The 21,420-nt window shown below is 43.5% G+C and overlaps 1 protein-coding gene across 2 annotated transcripts in view; it reads right to left on the bottom strand.

The window, feature by feature from the left end:
• Positions 1–2,157: 2,157 nt before the first annotated feature.
• The window catches only part of TBXAS1 (thromboxane A synthase 1), a 242,772-nt gene continuing 223,509 nt past the window's right edge, over positions 2,158–21,420 (bottom strand). For both annotated transcript variants that reach the window (XM_075051801.1, XM_075051800.1), the window contains exons 12-15: positions 9,247–9,335; positions 6,693–6,830; positions 3,132–3,294; positions 2,158–2,503 (exon numbers count right to left, since the gene is read on the bottom strand). In XM_075051801.1, coding sequence (XP_074907902.1) covers positions 2,429–2,503; positions 3,132–3,294; positions 6,693–6,830; positions 9,247–9,335 — 465 coding nt within the window. In that variant the 3' untranslated portion in view covers positions 2,158–2,428. The remainder of the gene's footprint in view (positions 2,504–3,131; positions 3,295–6,692; positions 6,831–9,246; positions 9,336–21,420) is intronic.

The raw sequence follows: 21,420 nt of genomic DNA on the forward strand, positions 1-21,420 counted from the left end.
TCCAACTTGGGAGTGGCTGGGAAAGACTCTTGGTGCAGTTTCCAAGCCTGTAAAATGCGATGCACAGTTGCAGCCACTGCAGTACTGTTTTTTTCCAGTGAATTCAACACAGTATTCAAGATGATAATGCTCTGTTCAGGCACAGAAATATGAGTTCAACTACTCTACACATTAGTGGCACTTTCTTGGATAAATATTGAGGATATAACCAGCATTCAGACAAGTTGTAGAACAGTCCATACAAAAGCGTATGGAAGAAAGGCACAAGCTTGATTTAGGCTCAGAATATTTGATCAAAAATGAAGCACACAACAACCTGCTAATTCACGTAAGGAAGAAAAACAGTAAAAAAATTTTGAAGGTACAAACAAGCCTTTGACAGCTGACCTCAGACTGCAATGATCTTCCTGCTCATTCAGGTAGGTGAGCAAGTTTTTATGCAAGGCCCATCCAACTTTTTGCCAGTTGTATGTATAAGCTGTACAGGAAATCAACTGCCAGGACACTGTTTTCAAGAGGGAAAAACGATGGATAATATGTAGGAACTAGGGTATATACAGTGTGTTGCTTTTCAAATAAATAACAATCACTCCATCAGTAACTCGTATAATCAGTGCGTCTGTAACAGGGCACTTCTGTTGAGCATGTCAGAGATGCTCCATGGAAAAAGGAACAATTCCAAGACTGCCAAGTCAGTACTTTACCAACACTACCTGTACAGTTCTGCTTTTAAAAAAATAAAAAAAAAAAATCACATGAAAGAGAAAGAAAATCTTCCAGGAGCAAGATACAGTAATTTGATCAGTGTTGAGGCAGCATGTGGGAAAAAGGCAGCAAAAGGTGCTTGCTGGAGAGAAACTATGGAACTAGCTAGGGACCAGTGAGCAGATGGCTCCTTCCAGCAATTCTTGCAGCGAAGCCGAGCAGTCAGTCTCTTCCTCCTGCTGCCATGACACGTCTCTGTGCATACCACCAAGAGAGATGTTGTACCTAAGGAAACCTCGAGCAGAGTATGTCAGCAGGCAGAAGGTCAACACTTGCCAAGAACCAAAAGGTGCTTCCTTATTTTTATGGTGCCATAAGAATTTTTGCTATTTATAAAAACAACTTAAAAAAAAAAGGACTCTGAGACTGAGATCATCTCCTCTCATGGTTTTGTTGTACAGCCAACCAGTTTGTGGTGCCCACTGAAGGCAATGTTTGGGTTTTTTTTTCTGGTCAATCAATCACTGTTGTGTGATGCTGCACTAGCTATGTGGTGATTGAAGGGCTTTGTAGAGGAGTAGGAAAGCGTGGAGGGAATGTGAAGAGTGGCAGCGTACTGTTGCTTTGGCTGTGAAGATGCTTGTGCACAGTCATACAGCTTGAATGGCTCCATGGTGCTGCCGCAGCTGGCAATCGGACAAGTTCCTTCCTGAGCGGAGTGAGGCACGTGGGATGTGACCTGCTCTGGAGTCACATAAGGAATCACGAGAGCTGCTGGGACTGATGATCTCCCTTGCCATTGGCTTTAGTGCATGTAGCACTCTTCATTTTCTTGAGCCAATGAGCTAGACAAGGATGGCGCCAACTGCAATGCTTGGAAAAGAAAGGCCTCAAAGTGAAGCAGATGTTGTACCAACACCTTCTGATTACCCTTAAATTTCTTCCAGTCCTCCTGCTTTCTTTAAATTTGTATCTTCTTTTTCTCCACCTTCCCAACAGCAGTTCAGTAACCAGAAAAATGGGTGTCACCTCATTTCTTTGGTCTTAGCTACTGGAACTTAACTGGTAAGCAGGGGAACGCTTCATTCCTCTTCAGTCATGTTGATGCAATGTTCAAAGTGCAAATTGTTAATCTAAGTGTATTTCAAATAACTGCAAAAGCATGAAGAAGGTGCAACTCCTTCCCTTTACAGACACAGGGAAAGATTAAGCATTGTGCAGGAGACTCAGCTTTGATTTTTAGCAGAGTTCATGATAAAATCCAGTGCACTAGATGCCAGGTCTTCTGCTGTAACTGTGGTGCCTCTTGGGCTTTTTCTACAGTAGGGACTTATAAGTGCATGAGAAGGATGTGTGAAATAATGAATTGTAATTAAAATCTACTGTAAATCATGTGTATGCTTAACACCTGCTCCATTTATTGAACTTGAACACAAAGAAAGCATTCTCAAAGACGAGTGAAAGGAAGTGTAATGTAGAAAAGCAAGTGAAAGTGGGATGCTTCTTTACAGATACTATTCACAGCAATTTGAAAACCACCAAAAAGACTGTGGAGCCCATGTTTCATTTAAAAAAGTGACTGGAGGCTCTCCCATAGGAGGGTACTGACCATCAGTGGGACTTAGGCTCCTACCTGGCTTTGGGGTTTTGAAAAATAATTATACCCAGTGAGTCACTGAACAAGGGGTCCCATCCCAGGAGGCTTCAGGATGTACGTTTTCTTTTAGCGAGGTTCTAGCATAATGTAGATTCCATTTTTTGGTCCAAGCGTGGCTTTTGATTTCAGCTGCAAAGGAATCTGAAAGAAAAAAGAGCATCTTATGTACAGTTGTATCTACTTGTTTGTGTGTGTATAACACCTCCACATACAGACAGACATATTTGCTGGGGGACCAATTCATACCAGGATTACTGTGGAAGCTGTAAAGTACTTGTTTTATAGTCAGCTGTGGTAGTATAATATTAAATAGAATTTACAGCCAGAGGCTGAGGCAGTGGTTGTCCAGGTATACTGTAGATCTGAACAGAAAGAAATTAACTCTCTAAACTCTAGAGGTGCTGAGTAAGCGCCAGGTGCAACGTATATAGCAATAGGCATATACTAAAGTGCTAAGATCCCATGGAAGATGTACACCCGTTCTCCCCCTGTGTAAATCAAGATATTTGGACTGCGGTGCTGCTACACTGCTCTCCACTAAGGCAGGGCTGTGTAACTCTGTTTTGTTGGAAAAATCATAAAGGCTAAATCACATTTTGATTAAAACATGCAGTCCAGGCCTCTTGTCCCTCCTTATCATGGAAGTGGCTCTAGCAGTTTTCTCAAACGAAGAGAAAGGCACAAAGGGAAATCAGTCGTCCTGTCTAGGACACACTGTCAACTCCCTGAAGTTGACAGGTGTGGCCTTTGAGCCTCCACATGTACAAACCTCAGTCTCTGGGCAGGTCTTAAATTGAAACTTCTGCAAAATCCTCAACAGAGTCATTTTTATCTCCAGCAAACCCATTTTCATGCCAATGCAGCCACGAGGTCCTGCCCCAAAGGGCAGGTATGCAAAGGGATGTCGTTCCTTCTTGGCCTCCTCTGTAAACCTAGAAGGTGCAGAGATGGAAACCAGTTCAAGAAATGTTTTTTGCTCCTGATTCCATGTTTTTCATTTACATCTCAAAAGGTGGTTATTTCAGTTGGTCTTAATGGACAGGTCAAGGGGACTATTGACAGATTATGTCCTCATGGGACTGACACCCTTAAATAAACAGATAATTGACTTATGGCTATCAGCCTTTGTCAGCTGGTGATTCCAGGAGAGGACAGACAGACATTACTATAAATTCCAATGTATCTTTAATGAATTGCCTTCATTTGATGACCACGCTCAGAAGAATAACTTCAGGGGCAGACATGCTAGCTGTGTAGACCTTTGCATGTATGAGGGAGTGATTACAGCTAAGAGGAAACCCAGCAGGCTGCAATGTGAACTAACGAGAATTAGCAACAGCACTTCTGTCATGCTTTAACCCGGCAGACAACTAAGTACCACATAGCTGTTCGCTCACTCCCCGCCCTGCAGTGGGATGGGGAAGAGAATTGTGGAAAAAAAAAAGGTAAAATTTGTGGGTTGAGGTAAAGACAGTTTAATAGGACAGAAAAGGAATGAATGAATAAATAAATAAATAAACCAAGTGATGCACAATGCAATTGCTCACCACCCACCGACCGATGCCCAGCCAGTTCCCGAGCAGCGGTCCCCGGCCAGTTTTCCCCTAGTTTATATACTGAGCATGACACCACATGGTATGGAATACCCCTTTGGCCAGTTTGGGTCAGCTGCCCTGGCTGTGTCCCCTCCCAGCTCCTTGTGCCCTCCTCTCCCCCCCCCCCAGCCTCCTTGCTGGCAGGGCAGTATGAGAAACTGAAAAGTCCTTGATTTAGTGTGAACAATACTTAGCAACAACTAAACCATCAGTGTGTTATCAACATTATTCTCATCCTAAATCCAAAACACAGCACTATACCAGCTACTAGGAAGAAAATTAACTCTATCCCAGTCAAAACCAGGACAGCCTCCCTGCTGTGCACCACAGATGCAGATCAACGGGAATTTCTCTTTGAAGCTTGCAAGGGGAGATGAAATCTCATGGGATTGAACAGGCCATGGAAGACTGTTATTACAATTCAGTACAGCCCTTCTTTCTGCTGTTGGCCCAAAGAGACCAGGTTCCCAGTTGGGAAACATTGAAATTGCAGACAGTTCTGTTCTTAGAGCTGAAGTACCTCAGTCCAATTGGAAAGACTGATTAATGTGGCACTCTGTATGCAGATCTGCATCAACTAGCTAGCTTTAAAATACTCGATCAACCCACTAGAAATGAGCCTTTTTTTCTTCTTCTTGTTTTTTTGGTTTTGGGTGGTTTTTTTCCACAAGGAAGGAAACAAAATTCCTATTTGAACAGCAGTCCAAAGGAAAAAAAGTAAAATCTATTTGCCAACATCTGCAAAGATGGATGTATACTGGACAGAAATGTACAGCCAAGAGTACAGTGTCTGAGTCAGTACAAGTTGTTAAGGCCAATGCATAATCAACAAGGTGAGGCTCATCCTGGCCTGTGCTGAGTCACTGATCAGAGTGGTTCCTTAAAACAAGCAAACCTTTGCAGCAAAGGCATTGCCCTGGAAATCTATACAGTTCTCCCAGTCAAAAGGTATTTAGAGCTGTTCTGGTAGTACAGAAGTACTTTTCCAGTTCTGTGTGTGGATAAAGGTTCTGTCCTTCATGTATAGGGTCATCCCTGAAAATCTCTCATCTGTTTGGATACTGTTTGCAAGAACTTTAGACTGCTAAGGCCCAGAGAATGCATGCAGGGTAGAAAGAGATGAAAGGTAACACAGGCTATTTTGAGGTTTGGAAAAAAATTATATCGTGTATTTCCACATAATATAACCCCATCCCCATGCTTAGATATCCTAAATAAGATTGGGATACTACTGCAGAAAGTACTATAGAAGCCCATAATTTGAGACTGAAGGACCGTTAACTCCTGTACTGAGCACTGTTGCATATCCCATGCAAACAGGTTAATGCAATTCTTGCCTTGCTCAACCCCATATATCATTCTGGTAAATTTAAAGTCTCCCTTGTATTATTCCTGAGGCAGATTTCAAAATGAAATATTAGGGGAAAAAAGGCTGTAGCTGAATTAATTTATTTTTTGTTAAGCTCTTATTTTATAATTCTTACTAACATTACCAACTGATGCAAGCTGGGGAGAGTGTTAGTAATTATGCTTCATTCCTCAGGGAAATTTCAAAAGGGAATTCATCTCAGATTCATAACAAACAGCACCATATGAATCAAGGGGACTGCAGCCCCCACTACCCGTTTTACCCTGTAATGCGCTTTGATACTACTGTTAAAGTGGTGAATAAACAATTAAGACAGCATTTCCAGATAAGCATTGCTAAAAAACCCTCCAGACTTCCAGTTATTGCTAAGATTCCTCCCCAACAAAAGCTCTGGGCTTCTCTAACCCTGGCATTGCTCTTCATGGTCTAAGGTGTCAGAGTATATGCCAAGATTTGCTCCAGAAGGAGCATTGGGCAAACCCACCTACACCACACCTGTGTTGTCTTATGGCAAAGACGGTTCTGGGCTGCCTGCCTCGAACCCAGTTGTCTGTGGAGCATGCACTTTTTTTCTTAGTAAACTTTTCAGCATAGTGGTAGCTTAAAATGCAGCTGCCCGCAAAACTAAATTGTGCTTCCACACAGCACCACATCAGCTGAAACTCTCCCTGTAAGCTCAACTCAGCATCTGTAGGATAGGGCAGGGTACAAAACCACAATTTGACAGTGCTTCCCCTGCCACCCCCCTCAACCCTGAAGAGAATAAAAGCTCCATATGAAAGTATGTCTTGCCAAGCAGACCTAAGAACCCGGGATCCTAACTTAAGGACAGCGAGCAAGTTCCCAGTGGGAGATGGGGTAGGTTCCCCACTCACAGTGTAGCCACACCATTACAAGAGCTTAGGCAAAAAGGCTGCTCTAAACCAGCCAGGAGCGGGACGAGTTTCCTGGGTACCTCCAAGCCAGTGAATATACTATCTCACTTCAGAATTTGTGCATCCAGAGGCGACACTATTCACAGCATCTAATTTGGAAACAGATCTGAAAGCTTGCACCGCATTACAACCTTGACGAAACCTTGCACCCTCTGTGGTATGTGCCACTTATCACCACTTGTCTAATTGTGTAGAAATAACATATTTTTATGATCTAAATTAAGCTGTGCTCTTCTTGGTGGGAATATTGCTTTGGGTGAATAGTGGGTGACTGTGGCTGTGAAGGAGCAGCAGGATCTGGTGTCTCCACTGGACAGGCTGGAGTCCTGTGCTCAGCCTATTGCGTGAAACAGCATTTAAGGCAGGCCTTTCATCTAAACAGGCTCAAATAAGGACTTCAAGATAAGAATGGAAAGTATTACTCCACATACCTCTCAGGAATGAACTTCTCGGGCTCTGGCCAGAACTCAGGGTTGTGGTGAAGATGTCCAACTGCAGTTTCAATGACAGCCCCAGCTGGAATATGCTGCCCCAGCACCACGCAGTCTTTAGCTGTTTCCCGAGTGAACCTGTAACAGTAAGTGTCATGTATCCCAGATGATTAATAAAGGTAAAACCACAGCAGGAGGGAACCATAAAAGTCAATCTCTTCAGCTGGACTGACCCTGCAATTTTGGGAGTAACACTTTCCCAGTAGATAAATACAGTAACCGTTGCTGATGCTAGTGTCTTCTCAGGTTACAATCATCTTCACCTAGAAGCACACATCTCCAACCCAGCTGGCTAACTTTTGCCCTTTTCACAGTAAAGTGTTTCTGGTTGTTTACGGTTTTCCAAAATGTTAACTGTTGAACTGCAATATTGCTGCTAATGTTGGGTTTAGACTAATTTTTAATGAAAACTGCAGATAAAATGTGTCAGTCATCTCTAATAACAGGCAGAAAGAGTATGCTGGTTTGCTTTCAGGACACAATTATATCAAATACAGTTTTGAGTTTGTTTATCTGAGAAGCTCCCCCACGTTGGGACAGCACCTGAAACTTAGCAAGGGATGGTTTTAATATTAGGGCCAAGTGTTCTGCTGCAGCTACAAAAATACAACCAATTCACAAGCCTTGGAAAACTGCATTTCACATACAACCATCAAAGATAGGCATGACGTTAGCAACAAAACTTTCCAGTTTCCTTCCACCCTGTGGTGACAGGTGACAGTGTAGGACTGTCCTTAGGAAGCTCATTGTGACAAGAAGACTGAGAAAAGCTGCCTGCCAAAGCCAAGCTTGGGCCTGTAAACCTTGTAAAAAATGGTGTGTGGGTGTGCACGGCTGGCGGCAGATCCTGATCTAGATCTTTTGGTGCTTGGGTGGTTGCTACAGACCTCAAACCAGTGCAGACCCAGGTGAGTACCCTGCTCTCAGCCTAGGAGCTACTCCCGGGCACCGGCTGGGAGTCGAGGGGTGAGACAACGTGCAGGAGTTCCCTTTGCTGCTCCCCACTCTGCACCGAAGAAGTTGAACGAAGATTTCAGTTTCAGGGCTGTCAGTCTGGTATCACTACAGGAACACATTCTGTCCTCGCTGTCACCCATCTCTCTCATAGACAAATAAATAACAGAGGCTCCAAATCTGGAACAAAACACTGGCACGCTAAAAAACGCATTGACAAGCCATCCTTCTCATCCTTACATGAACTTGGTGATAGCGGAAACACGAGATCCCGAGAAGAAAGTTCTCTGGCTAGTAAGTTCATTTTTTAAAAAAAACAACTCAGTTCATAACAAGCTTGGCTGCTACTGAATTTTCCCCTAACTCAGCAACATCCTTGTCATAGGCAATTAGCATCTTTCCGAGGCACTGGGCTGTCCTATCCATTCCACATCCATCAGAGTAAAAGCCAGATCAATAAACACCACCAACGCCAACCGAAACTTCAGAACAACTTTGCTCCATTCCCATTCTACTTCCCATCTGACAAACATTGATCGTTTCCCAGTGTTTCAGCTGAAACTCAAAGATCCCTGATGCTTTAACTGGCAAAACAATTTCCACTTGTATACCATGTATAACACAGTAAAGCCCAGTCATCTCATCCGGGAGCAAATACCTTTGACATTTACTCTCTGAACAATCCTGCAGAAGTCCATGGAAAAATCTTGACTTCCGATCTTTGTGAGCGTATAAAAGAGAATATGATTTGAAGCTTTTTTATTTTAAGGTGCTTGCAATCGTGGGGTAAATTTTTCAAAGGCTCTCACAGCAAGCTCAGCTTTGGCTCTTTTCCAGTCATCTGAATTTTCCCCCTGGCTTCACAAGAAGCAGTGCAACTGGCTGATCGCTTTGAAAAGTTCCATTCTTAACATTTGCATTTATGCTTGCGATTACTCATAAATTTGACAATCAAACAGCTTTCTAATTTCTTTTCCCTTGTTTTCAGTTCATCAATGTAACTTAGTAAAATTAGTCCTGTATGAATTGGGGCAAAACTTTCAAAATTTAATGGATATAGCCTTTAACTTAGCTATATTAGTATAACACAGTACTAAGTGCAAAACAGTAGGGGTCCAGGTTAAACACACATGTAAAATACAGCTTTCTGAATGTGCAGCCCTTCCACACATCAGCGCCTTAATGACCAACAGGCTAGGGTAGGTCTTTGCTCCGTATCCGCGAAGCCCAAGGCATATGGAACCAGTAGCATCTGGCTTTCTAAGGCCAGTCCTGCTGCAAATGGCTCCATCCTCTAACCTTGGGGGATGTGAAGAACGGTGAGGAAGCAATCTCAGCCAATCCGTTGCAAAAAACTGCATTAGAAATACCAGTGTTAGCCAGTTTTCCTTCAATAGGCCACATTATATCTTTCAAATGCACAAGCAGTATTGATGTTGGCACAGAAACCAAGGGCTCATTGGTCTTCCAACAGCGGATTTCCATTTTATAGAGCTAGGGATCTACCCTGTGGAATCAGAAGGGGAAAAAAAAAAGATACCTGAATGCAGGTGGGTACATGCGCAATGTCTCTGCAATCACCATGTCCAGATAAGGGAGCTCTTGTACATTTTGGTAATCAGGGACCATCTGAAAAGGCAGGAAGAAAGGAACAATTACATTTTCTCACATTTAAGTGCCAAATGCATCTCAGATCAGCTTTTAAATCATCTATTTTTTACTGGGCATTTTTTCCTGTAGAAGAACTCGATGTCTCATCTAAAACAGTAAATGATAAAATTATACAAAAATGTGGGCAGTAATTAAATGTGTGTATAACATTCCTTTCATCATCAAAATGCTTTGGTGCACAGCCCAGCTGAAGATATAATAATAAATCAACTTGCTAGGAAGTATTAAAAACAAGGCATTACAGAGAGCATTAATAGCTACAACAGAGCTATTGTTTTATACACGTACTAAAATCTGCGCAGGACCCTTGTTTTTTTCCCAAAGTCAAGAGTGTGGCAGACCAGGAGCACTTTGCTCACAAGGTACAGCAAGTCCTTCAGTTATTCTTGTTGCTGTTGGAGCAAACCCTTTGCCCTTTCCCAGTTACAGAAATAAAGCAAAGTGCTCGTGCTGTGATGCCTGCGGAGGGGTGGGAGATGGCACTGGAAGAAACCGGCACCCCGATGAGGAACGGCACGCAGCAGCAAATTGCTCTGCCGTGTAGAGGGGGCTGAGGTACAGCCTAAATCCCACCCGGCAGAATTGCAATAGTGTCCGGGGAGAGAAGCCTGTTTCCTCTCGTGGCCACCCATCGTGTAATTCTGCTTAATCTTGCACGGTGGGCAACGCCTGAGCCCACATTTTCAGAAGTCTACAAAACCACCCGGCCCTTGACGATGAGCGGTGGGCGTTAAAACCCAAAAAGGGTTGTAGGTCAGAAGACTTTGCCCTCTGACAGGCAGCAAACAGACAGCGAGAGACACCAAACCGCGGACGACCACCACCAGCAGCGACATGACCCAGTGCACGGACGAACAGAATTTCTCCCACTGTTATCTTCCTTGGAAAAAGGACATTCTCCTTGTCTTATTCAGTGCTCTCAGCAGAGGGCAGCCAAAGTACATCTAATAACCTCGTCAGGAAAGCAGAGTTTTGTTTTAAATTAGAGCATCTCCTAAAGACTGACACAGAGTAAATTGGAGAAAAGCACAGACGTCAGACTAGACTAAACCTTTTATGAAGATTTGGGGCCCCTGCCGTTCACAAAGGGGACTGGATTCCATCCTTCCTTTATTTACTACAGCACTTTTCATGTATAATGCATATTTTATTGAATTTTCATGCAAAAACATATGGTACATACTGAAAATACTAAGCAGAGAACAACTCCAGATGGTATGCAGAAAAGGCGTACAATAGAATGAGGATACCTTGCTGGATTAGGGTATCCCACTTATTCAGCACTAAGCCACCATGCACCATTTCACATTAACTGATCTTTTCTAGGAAGGAAATAGATACATTCTATTATCCCCATTTTTTTGGCTCAGGAAAGACAAGCAAAACCAGAGAAAGTAATTTGCACAGGCTGAGCAGAACTAGTGTGTCTGCTCTTCTCTTAGGGAAAAAGATGCAACTCAGCTTGAAAATAGATGAAGTATTTTGTCAGTATATGTCAAATATTATCAATACAGGAAGTATAGACTGCACTGACAGCCTTTCAATGTTGCTTTTATATTGCAGTAGTGCCTACTAACTCAAACCTTTGGCTTAGGTCGATGGTTATCAGACAAAGGACTAGGAGACTAAAAGCCACAAATGGCCGCAATGTCATGAGAATCATGGCTGAAGGCTCTGCGAGGAGCTGTGCTCCAATAATTTGAATCTCTAGAATCGAAGACAGGAGGATGAGTTTTATCATCCTTGTTTTGCAGAAAGGGATCCGAGGGCTACCTGATTTTGCACAGGAAATCAGTAGCAGAGGCTGGAAACAAACTGTGACCAGACTCAAATTTCAGGCCTTCGTGGCAAAACTGCCCTTCTCCATAACCACGTAGGTGCTCCACGCTTCGATGCAAATGCACGCTGTGGTGTGTATTCATTTTTTTTTCTGCTCATTTTACATCTCTCTTTCAGAACTTTCCTCTGTCCTTTTTATACAGCTCTCCTGCATCGCTTTGAATCCTGGGTCAGCATCTGAGTCCTGTCCCTGCAATCCCTCCCCATTTCACGGCCAGGCTGGCTGAGGGAAGAGTTCAGGCTGAGAGTAAATGAGTGGTGGAACCAAGAGCACCCTGTGATGTGTTCGATTCTCTGAGCCATGCTCTTTCCACTGGGCCTTCCTGTCTCTCTCATAATCCCTCTACTTACTTCTGGAGTCAATAATTAAGATAATTATATGGTAACCTGATATAATAAGTAGCCACTAAATCAAACCATACATCAACAAATAATATAACACGAAATTATGGGAGCTTTGATTTGCTCTTTCAAATAGCTTCTATACCTTCAGGGGTTTAGCAGTTCAGAAAACAAAGCAAAGGTGTGAAACCAGCTGATTTTCCTTAGAAGAAAATTTTTTTTGCTTACATAAAGAAAAAGGGGTCGGTCAAATGGCAGCACAGTGAACTCTGCTATCGTGAGCATGGCAGACACATCAGTCATTTCCTACATCTGATGCAACTTAATTATTGGCACTTCTACGGTTTTAGCATCAAAGTAGCTGGACTTAATTTAGTAGTTGTTTGCAAGGTCTGACCTACAGCTGCGTAAAGTACACACCAGCCAAGTATCTCTATTTAGGAAGGACAATTTGTCGCTTTTTTTTCCCTTTCAAAGAAAATATTTTCCATTTGTTTTTCCACTCCCTCTCTTCAAAATATTCCTTTAGCCAAGCACATTTCAAAGGAACTTAAATATGCTTTTCTCCCTAAATATCCCTATTTATATCTTTCAACTGCTGGCAGGTTTGCTGGGCTGGGGGGTGGTGTTGTGCAAAGATGCCACTTTAACCCCCTGCAAAAAAAAATTATGTCTACATTGCCTCTTGCTCAAGACTGGGTGTTTTTTCATTAAGGAAGAGATTCCTTTCTGTAACAAGCAGAGATGTGGGGGGAGAAAGGAGGCACCACACTGCATGTAATAAAAAATCCTATTTTTTAATTTTGCAGCCACTGCTTTGCACAGCCTTGTAGCATCTTTTCCTGTTGACATGGAAGTGAAATGGCCATGTAACATCTTGTGGCATTTCTCTGCATGCGTGTTTCCCTGGTTTGATTTCCGGAGGTGTGGTGGTACACCCTCACCCATCCCAGACCTCACCGAATCACTTCTGAGGTCCAGAAAGCATCTAGTTTAGCCACAAACTCTCCTTTATGACTGACAGCAAATCCCAGGCCTCTATTTCTTAGAAAAAGGTGGGAAATTAATTCTTCACCCCACAGAGTACTCTGAGGCAAAATACCAGCAGTGATTATAAAACTGCCTGTGTGCTACAAGGATGATGCTTGTTTTAATCCCCGTATAAATTCCAAGAGAGATAACTGCCTTCAGATCCACCTCTGCTTTTCAGTATTGGCTTTAGCATTTTCTAGGCAGGCAAACCTATTTTTTGCCACCACCCTCAGTTAACTTTTAATTCCTCAATGAACACCAAGGGAATCCAAGTGCTGACAGGAGAGGTCTGGCCAATCTTTCTGCTGCAGTTTGAGATGTTACTGTTCCCAGTTGCTCGCTCCTCTTTGCTGGCTGTGGTTAGCGTCACCACAGCCAAGTCAGCAGAAGGGAACATATGCCTGCACCTCAGTTGCTGCCATACAACGTCCAGCATGAACCCATCTTCAGCGACAGTTTAAGACGAGATACTAACTTTTCCCCAAAGTAGCTGACGAGTGAGGCACAGGTCCTCCTCTACCACCTCTGTTTTGGGAATGGAAATCCAAGTACACATCAGTGAATAAGAGATTTCCACTCACCCTATTGGTCATGGTCTGGTGGTGCTCAGCAGCCAGAAATGAAAAAAATCAGAGAAAATTTTGTGTAGCTGACAGAGTGTGACGTGCACCTGAAATCAATTTGGAAGCAGCAAAGGCTGCAGAGACCACATTCCTCATAACTAGCGCTGCTGAGTCATGGCCTGAGACTGAACCGGCTGCAGTTTCTGAGAAATTGCAATTCAAATCAAATGCTTCATGGGCAGGTGTGACTGTGACAAAGTCCATGTCAGAGAGATGACGTGCAGATCTGCTTTGAGTTATCTGTGTATGCATAGCTACACAGCCCCCATCGGCTCTCCCCCAAAATGTAGGCTTTGGATAGGGATAGGATAGGAGGCAGTGAGGCAAAAACAAGCCGGCATCATCCTCAGTGACTCTCAACCAACCCCACCTTCAAATTGCCAGAAGAGCTATTCAGACCACAGCCATAGCTAGGATTCACAAACAGGTCAATAATGTTTCTTGATCAAATGGATCAAAAGCTGCTGACAGAACAAAGAATCTGCCTGGGGTTTTGAGCTCTCTTTGGTCACCTCTAGGAGCTGCTCATCCCCTGAAAGGACTAAGCCTGTGTGCCACACTCAGCCTGGGAGAGGAGGACAAAATACAAGAATACTATGTCAAATTAGGGATGCCCCACAACAACCTTGCTAACAACTGTATCAAGAAAGGAAAGGTTAGAGACAGGACAGCACTCAAAATGCAGATCAATGAAAAAAGGGATGGGATGGTTCAACAGGCACCTATCTTTAACTTACTTAAAGAAAGCTCGCTTCATGTTTTACCACTTCCACAACAACATGCTGGAATACCTGTAAAGCACCAAACTGAAACCTCCCTACAATGCCAGGCAGCAAAATAGGGACAAAGTTGATGAAGTAAAATTTCTTGGCTTTATCCTCAGAACTTGGACCAAATACTAAAAAAATGCTTAAGGCGGTCCTCACGCGATACTTACTGCAAAATCTTCCTGCTGTCTGCGGTCCAGCCTGCGCCAGCCAGGTGAGATGTCTCTCTGAGGCATGGCACCAGGCAGAACCAGCCCTTGCCACTGGGGAAACAGGACCCTGAAGCTCCAGAGTCCCACTCATCCCAGGAGGCAGGGCAGGGCAGAAGGTGTTCTGCTACGATACACTGCTTTAAGATAGAGAAGAGCTTACCTAAAATCACCAAGTGTCTGTTGGCCATTTCAAATGACAGAGGCCTACAGAAAGGCATCTTCTAGCAAAATATTCATTCTTGACTATAGAATTGAGAATGAGGTTTGGGAACAAAAATAGAACAAGCATGATTTCCAAATTAAGATGCAGCAGCAAGAGGCTTCCTGAGCTGCCTAGCACCTCTCCTCTTGAATCCTTACAGCACACCTTGGTAGCACTAAAGCCTCACCAGGAGCATTGTGCCTTCTCACATGCTCTCAGAAATCAACGTTAAAGCAAGTCCTCAGCTCCATCCCCTCACGCCTCTTTCCCCAGAAACAAGCAAAGGCTACCCAAAACATACTCCCAAGCTTTCCTTTTATTTCTTCATTCCACATGGGTTACCTGCCACCTTTCTCATCTGCTTGGGTTGTCATTTAAACAGAAATGCAGCATGCAGGCTCTCACCTCCACCCTTGGTGGATGCTCACTGGGTTTGGGAACATTACTTTGGTCATTGAGGCACTTCCCAAGCTGCAACAGCACTCAGAGCTTCAGACACCTCAAACAAACTCCTCCCAGCTCCTCCCAAAGACTATGCATGCCAAATAAATTCAGTATTACAGCTTTTTGTTCAGATCACCTGCCAGTCACCCTCACACCTCCTCTACCTCCACCCTTCACATTCCCCCCTCGACGGGTCCATCGCCACGCAAGTCCCGTGAGCAGAGGCAGGTGCCGATTCGCAGGCCAAATTCAGAGGTGGTGGGAAAGGCCGGCGCACCAGTTACGCACCGATAACAACATTACACGCAGCCCTCGCAGCCAAATTCCCTCTGTTACTTTGGTGCAAATCCACGCAGCTCCCTGGGGTTGTATCGATGTAAGGCAGAGGAAAATGCGGTTCTAAGTACGTACCCAATAGAGCTGGGGGAAAGAGCCAGAAAGTATAAGGTTACACCAGTGCTGACTCTCTTTAATGTTACTTTGCTTTTCAAATCAAAGACTTCAGGTCCTGACAGAAGACAAACCTGCACTACCTCCAGTAGCTTTTGTGGTGCTAAAACAAGGTCTTCGTAGCATCACTGTTCACAAGGAAACTTCCATGAGATAAAAATACTTCCTGAAACTGAACAGTGTCCCAAAACCAAACAGATAAACACAAAACTGCAACCAAAACAGTCAGAAATTCTCTTCCACCTACATTACTGCTGACACATGGTGATCAGCAAGAACAGAATGAGTGCCATCAGGTAGAAGATCTGGGGGGAAAAAAGGCAGGAAAAGAGAAGAAAATCACGAAGGAAGTCCTTTATAAGACAAGCTATGAATGAAAAGAAAGGAGAAAAAAATCTGTTTCAATCTCAGATTTTGTAAATTTGTCAACTCCACCTAGTCCCAGGTTCCTATGCCAAGAGAATTGGATGCCCTTAAACGAAAAGCGAATAAATAACTGGGGGTGAGACTGGGCTCCTGGGGCGCTCCACTGTCACGAAGGAAGAGAAGGGGCAGGTCCCCACTGTGCTGATAGTGCCCGGCCAGACAGCTTTGAATACACAAGTACCCTCACTGTGCTATTTTTTTTTTTTTTTCACTTGGGTTTGGTGGGGAAGAGTAGCTCCTCTCCAGAAGTGGCTCCCTACCTGTATGCAATGCATGCCTTGCTCCAGCTATTTGTGGATGTGATATAATCCCTGGCCGTTCATTATAACCGGCTAAGCCCATCAGAGGCACAGAGACTGCCCGTTTCTCACCTCCTTAAAAACCACTCAGCCCCCAGGATATCTCCCCCAGTTCTCTCCTCAGTCCACCGAGGCTCAAAAGTCTCTTTCTACACTTGTCTGACACAATCAAAATTTCTACTTGGGTGGCAGAAATGCTGAATGGTGAAGGATCCCAGTGGGAGGGAGGCAAGGAGGAAATTAAACAGGAGAAAGGACTGCCAGAGGCCCAAAAGGCTGAGAAAGAGAATTATAAAACTGGGGTAGGTCTGTCCGAAGGGCATGTCACCAGTCCAAAGCACATTAAGCACTGAAGTTCGTGCAAGACTTAATCCTTCCTGCTATAGAAGTGTCCCTTGGTGGTTGCTGCAGATCTACAGGAATAAAGAGGAGGGATTTTTTTCCCCTCTCAGCAGACATTCATGGTATCACATAAGAGCCAGATGATTTAATATAATCATTCCTGCTCCAGCTGGTATTTTCTGTATGGAGGTGACAGTGCTTTAAATTAGGGCCTTGCATATAAAAGGCCCGTGTGTTTAGTTTAATCAAATGTTCTTTTCCTCACGTTACGTTTATATTAAAAGGCATCAGCACGAATTTTCATGCTGCAAATAGAGGCTATCATATGGGCTACGTAGTGAGGTCCTCTTCGGTTGTTCTTCATCTCTATGGCCTCGTACGCTTGGCAGCCTTACGGACTGAAAGGTGACTCAGCCCCAGGTATCCAGTTTGGGGAAACATGCCCTAGAGACCACGGTCCAACCTATGAGGAGAGCAGAGCTTTACACAAAATAAATTACTTTGGTAATTTGCCCTTCTGCAGATACTTAAATATGGGCTTGAGCCAGTGGCTGCTTAAGTCATTGGCTTCAGCAGTTGCTGGATGAGACCTTTTCTGAATTAGTAAACAGGCAAACATTCACAGCAAAGAAACGGCAAGATTCTCCCATCACTCAGCGTAATTATTATTTGCTCCAACAAGGGCAGGTCAGTTATAATACCATACAACATTTACGTAGTACCTGATGCCTTGAAAACATTTTATGTACATTAGGTGCAGTGCAACAATAATAAAACTTTGCCTTTCCATAGCTGTTTTTCCCCTGAGGCTCACGAAGCGTTTAGCAAACATTAATTAGTTGGTCATCTTCCAAATGCATGTGTGAGGTGCTCCTGGTAAATACTCCCTCCCTGTACACAAGGGGCCAGCAGAGGTGCCGAAGACCGAGGCCAACAATTTACAACCTTAAGAGTCCGGCACCCACCGACTCCAGCCTTCATAAGTAGCCTGATATTTTTGTCAGCCTCAGTGTGACTCCTATGAGTAAATAGGCAAATACTGCTCCAACTGCATAGACTTAAAATGACGAAAAAAGAAAGAAATCTGTTGCATGGCATTTAAATATGTCTTAAACAAAAAGGAGCTTTGTTTGTTTTTAGCTGCCAAGATCTTAACTCAGGGCTCAGCCTGTCCTTCAGAAACCGATAGTACTAAAAGTACAGAAAGTAAAGAAGCTTTTCTGGTGTTAAAGCTCCAATTCCTTGCTGTAGACTTCTGCACCTCGTACCTAAGACAGGTAGAAATCTACAGGTAAAAGCCACAACGAATCCTAGCTCCAAATTTTAGCATATGGCCTTTCTACAAGGCATGAGGGAAAAGTTTGTTCCTGTTGAAACTTCTCACCTTTTAGCTGAAAATATAAAACAAGGAGAAAGAAAGGGGAAAAATTTCTTTTCTGACCAAAGCTACTCAATGCCTTTTCCTCTTCTGCTCCCTCTGGAAAGTGCTGACTGCCTTGGGTACAACGAAGCAATTTACAATTGGTATGTGAAAAAACTTGATAGCACTTGAAACAGCTTTTGTGTTTTCTCCCTCCAATGCAGGAAGAGGATCTTTTAAAAAAACCCTACATGTCAGTCCAACACCCACTACCCCAAACTCAGTGGGGAGCTGGCTGTGAGCAAGGGTGTCTGCTACCATGACACTATACTATAACAAACCTCTCTAGATATTCAGATAAAGCTGTCTGCGACGAATCCTGGCAGACTCCTATTCAAGGATTTCTTTCCTTTTCTTCCCTTACTCTCTCTCTTCTCCATCTGGGAACACAGAAACTTCCCTAAGCTTGTTCACGCTTAGATTTAGTGAAGCCATCATGGTGTCATGTTCTGGCGCTGTTTTGTGTCTTTGCTTTCCTCTACCCTTTGTAGAGCAGCATGGCACGGCTGTCCATCTGTTTATGATTTACTTCACACAATGACTTGGTCCCGATTACACTGATAGGCACAGTAGGTTATTTGAGGGCCAACTGGACCTCTGTAATGACACTCAAACTGTACTCAAATCATGGGAATATTTCCAACCAAAAAAAGGCCAGTGGAAAAACTCCACCAGGACCTCCCCCAGGAGAGCCTTCCTGTCCTTAATCCCAGGAAGAAGAAACATAAATTTAGTTTTTTATCTGGAATTCTTCTGTAATTATCAGTGTCCAAGTGATCCACAAAAACTGAAGAGAAGAAGCGAAAACAAGACCTGGGTCTTTCTGACATTTAAAGATGCATATTGGTGAAGAGATTATAAAGAACAGCATTTAATTTGGGAGACCGCATCTTTCCTGGTCTCCTTTAGCAAAGACCTGAATCACAGAGTCAGAGGAACTGTACGGATTTGTACCAGCCTGGGGAACGCAGCCGTCTGGGGGGCACTGCCACGAGTAGGAAGCCCCTCCACGTGTACTGAATCACTGGCCCTCCGGAGCACACCAGAGTGAGGGGGGGAAAAAAAGCACAACTCAAAAAGCTGCAGGATGAAGTCACAGGGTCAGCAGTGAGAAAATACGGAATTCATTTGTAATCTGAACAAGGTCATTTCTAGCATGTTTTAGGATGATATAAGACTTTATGGGGAAGGCAAATGGAAAGTATTGCTCACGATTTCTGCTTTATGAGTAAGCTGCTTTGGCCTTTATTTATTTATTACCTCACAGTCCCACAACGATCCTGGTGTGAAGACCAATTTGCCATTCTTTCTCTCTTGCTTCTCAAGAACATTTTTTGCTTCTTGAACCTGACCCTTTCCTGTCTCAGTGCCTGGCCACCTCACTCATTTACCTCTCCGTATTTCCAAGGACACCCTTATTTTTACAATTCCCCACACCTCATCTCTGTGCTGTCATTTTACTTACAGCCACACTACTTTAATACCCAGTATTTTATCCTTTTGTCTTCTTTTTCAAAGCTCTATCCTGCACCAAGTCGCAAAAGCTCTGGGGTGCAGGGGAACCCGGCCAACACGGTGGTACCTACCTGGATTTGAGCCAGCTCTGACATGAAGGCCACTTGATCCAGATGCCACTGAGACACAAAGGTGGCACCCACAAAGTGACACATTTGCTGGATCATTCAGCACAAAAGAGCTCTTTTAAGAAATGCATAAACCGTAGCGTTCTGCAGGGGGTTCACTAGCAATTTTGCCAGTATAAAATACCTAATAAAATATGGTATCCTTTGCCCTTTTTAGCATCAGTTGTGGCACAAAGATCTATAGATATCTATAGATGGGTTAATTTGTGGGGAGGGATTTTCTGAGAGTACAAAGATGGAGCACAGCTGTAGGCTTCTCCTGTAAAGGGCCTGTCACACACAAGAGCTGCTGGGCATAGTCAGAATATTACCAACCCCAATCGCTCAAACATTATGAGCGAGACCCCAGCAAACTTAGAAATTGGCTGGAAAACACATGAGATTTATGACAAATAACAATATTTTGAACTTCATTTGCCTTCTGGCTTCTGAACTGGGATTCATGTTTTCAGTCTTACCCTTTCAACTAGAAACCCTTTTCCTCTTTTTTTTTTACTGCTTGTTTTTTGTTTTAATAATGAAAGATGAGATTCTGGTTATACACCTGACTTCAGCGTCAAGTGATTTGAGAGAATACAAAACAAATACCAGAGCCTTGCAGTGCGATGGCAGGATGCTGGTAATATTCCATTTACAGAGCACCATGGGCCATCCCTGCCTGCCCTTTGGCCATCTGCTGCTATCGCTGGGCTAGAATCACACAGACCTTTTAAAAAAAGAAAAAAAGTCTACAAGACCGGGAACTTCACATGAATAAACATCACACAAGCATAAGCTGCCCCTCAGAGTGCCCATGGTTTTGTAGCAGACTTTTTTTGGGGGGGTGGCGGGGGGGGGGAGCTGTTACTGCAAGAGGGGCCTCGAGGATTAAGCATCCAACGTCCTCTTGAAAATGCCAAACTTGGTACCTTGGCAAAGCTTGACACAGAACAAAATTGAAACATGCAGACAAAGTAATTGGGGGGGAAACTGTGCTGAGTCTATATATAGCATTTTGTTTCTGCTGGGTGCTAAGGGGGGCGGGGGGAGGGAGGAAGTGAGGGGGAGAGAGGGAAAAGAAAGATAAATTTTGGTTGCTGCTGTCATACGCAGATTCACTTATCTATGGCTGAAGCCCAGACAGCTGTGTGACTCTAAATGAAGAAATTTAATTAAAAAGTGAAAAATGAAAATCAGCAAGAAAAAAACAGAGAAAAAACAGGACTTCATGCTTCCCACACCTACCCTGATGTATAAATAGAGACTATCTGACTGATGAAGGGTGCTTATTATTTCTTTGACTTCATGTGTGTAAAGAAACCTACAATTCTTTCTAGTGAACAAGCAGGATAATCACAAAGCCAATGGCACATTGCTCCTATTCCAACTTTGCTGCTCTAGTTTAAATGACACCATGCAACATCTTGGTAGTCCCAGTCATATAATACCTATGATGCACTAAAAAAATGGGGTTTGGATCAATTATGAAGGAAAAAAATTTGGAAAGCAGGTTACTTGGGATCATATTCTGCCTGAGTTACACCTCTTGTAAGAAACATACTGGGAAAAACTGCAAGTGGATGTGTTTCCCTTTTGCACTTCTTGCGTACTTAGACCTGCCTTCTGCCAGCGTAACTTAGAGCAACCTCATGGTTTTCCCTGCCTTAGCTCCCAAGGCATTTGCAATGCAGCTCAGAAGAGCCAGAGCATCTTGCACTTCTGTCCATATCCACTGCTTTTCCTAACACATTCGCTTCCCATTTCACATTATGGCACAATAAGAGAGATTGGTATTAGTACTTTTGGCCTTTCTTCACGTGCGCACACACATATGCAAGTGTATTTTCTGTTACACATCCATCAGTCTGAAATGGTACAAAAATTACTAAAAAAAAATCCCGATCTTTAAATCTCAGAAGATTCAAAGTGTCAGTGCTGCGCAGTCAGAAAATTCATCTTAAGTCCTATTTATCTAGGTCAGGATGTGGGAAGACTTTTTTTTTGCGTTCTGCATATGCACGTC

This window comes from Buteo buteo, chromosome 19 (genome assembly GCF_964188355.1).
Source record: "Buteo buteo chromosome 19, bButBut1.hap1.1, whole genome shotgun sequence".
Taxonomy (NCBI): Eukaryota; Metazoa; Chordata; class Aves; order Accipitriformes; family Accipitridae; genus Buteo; species Buteo buteo.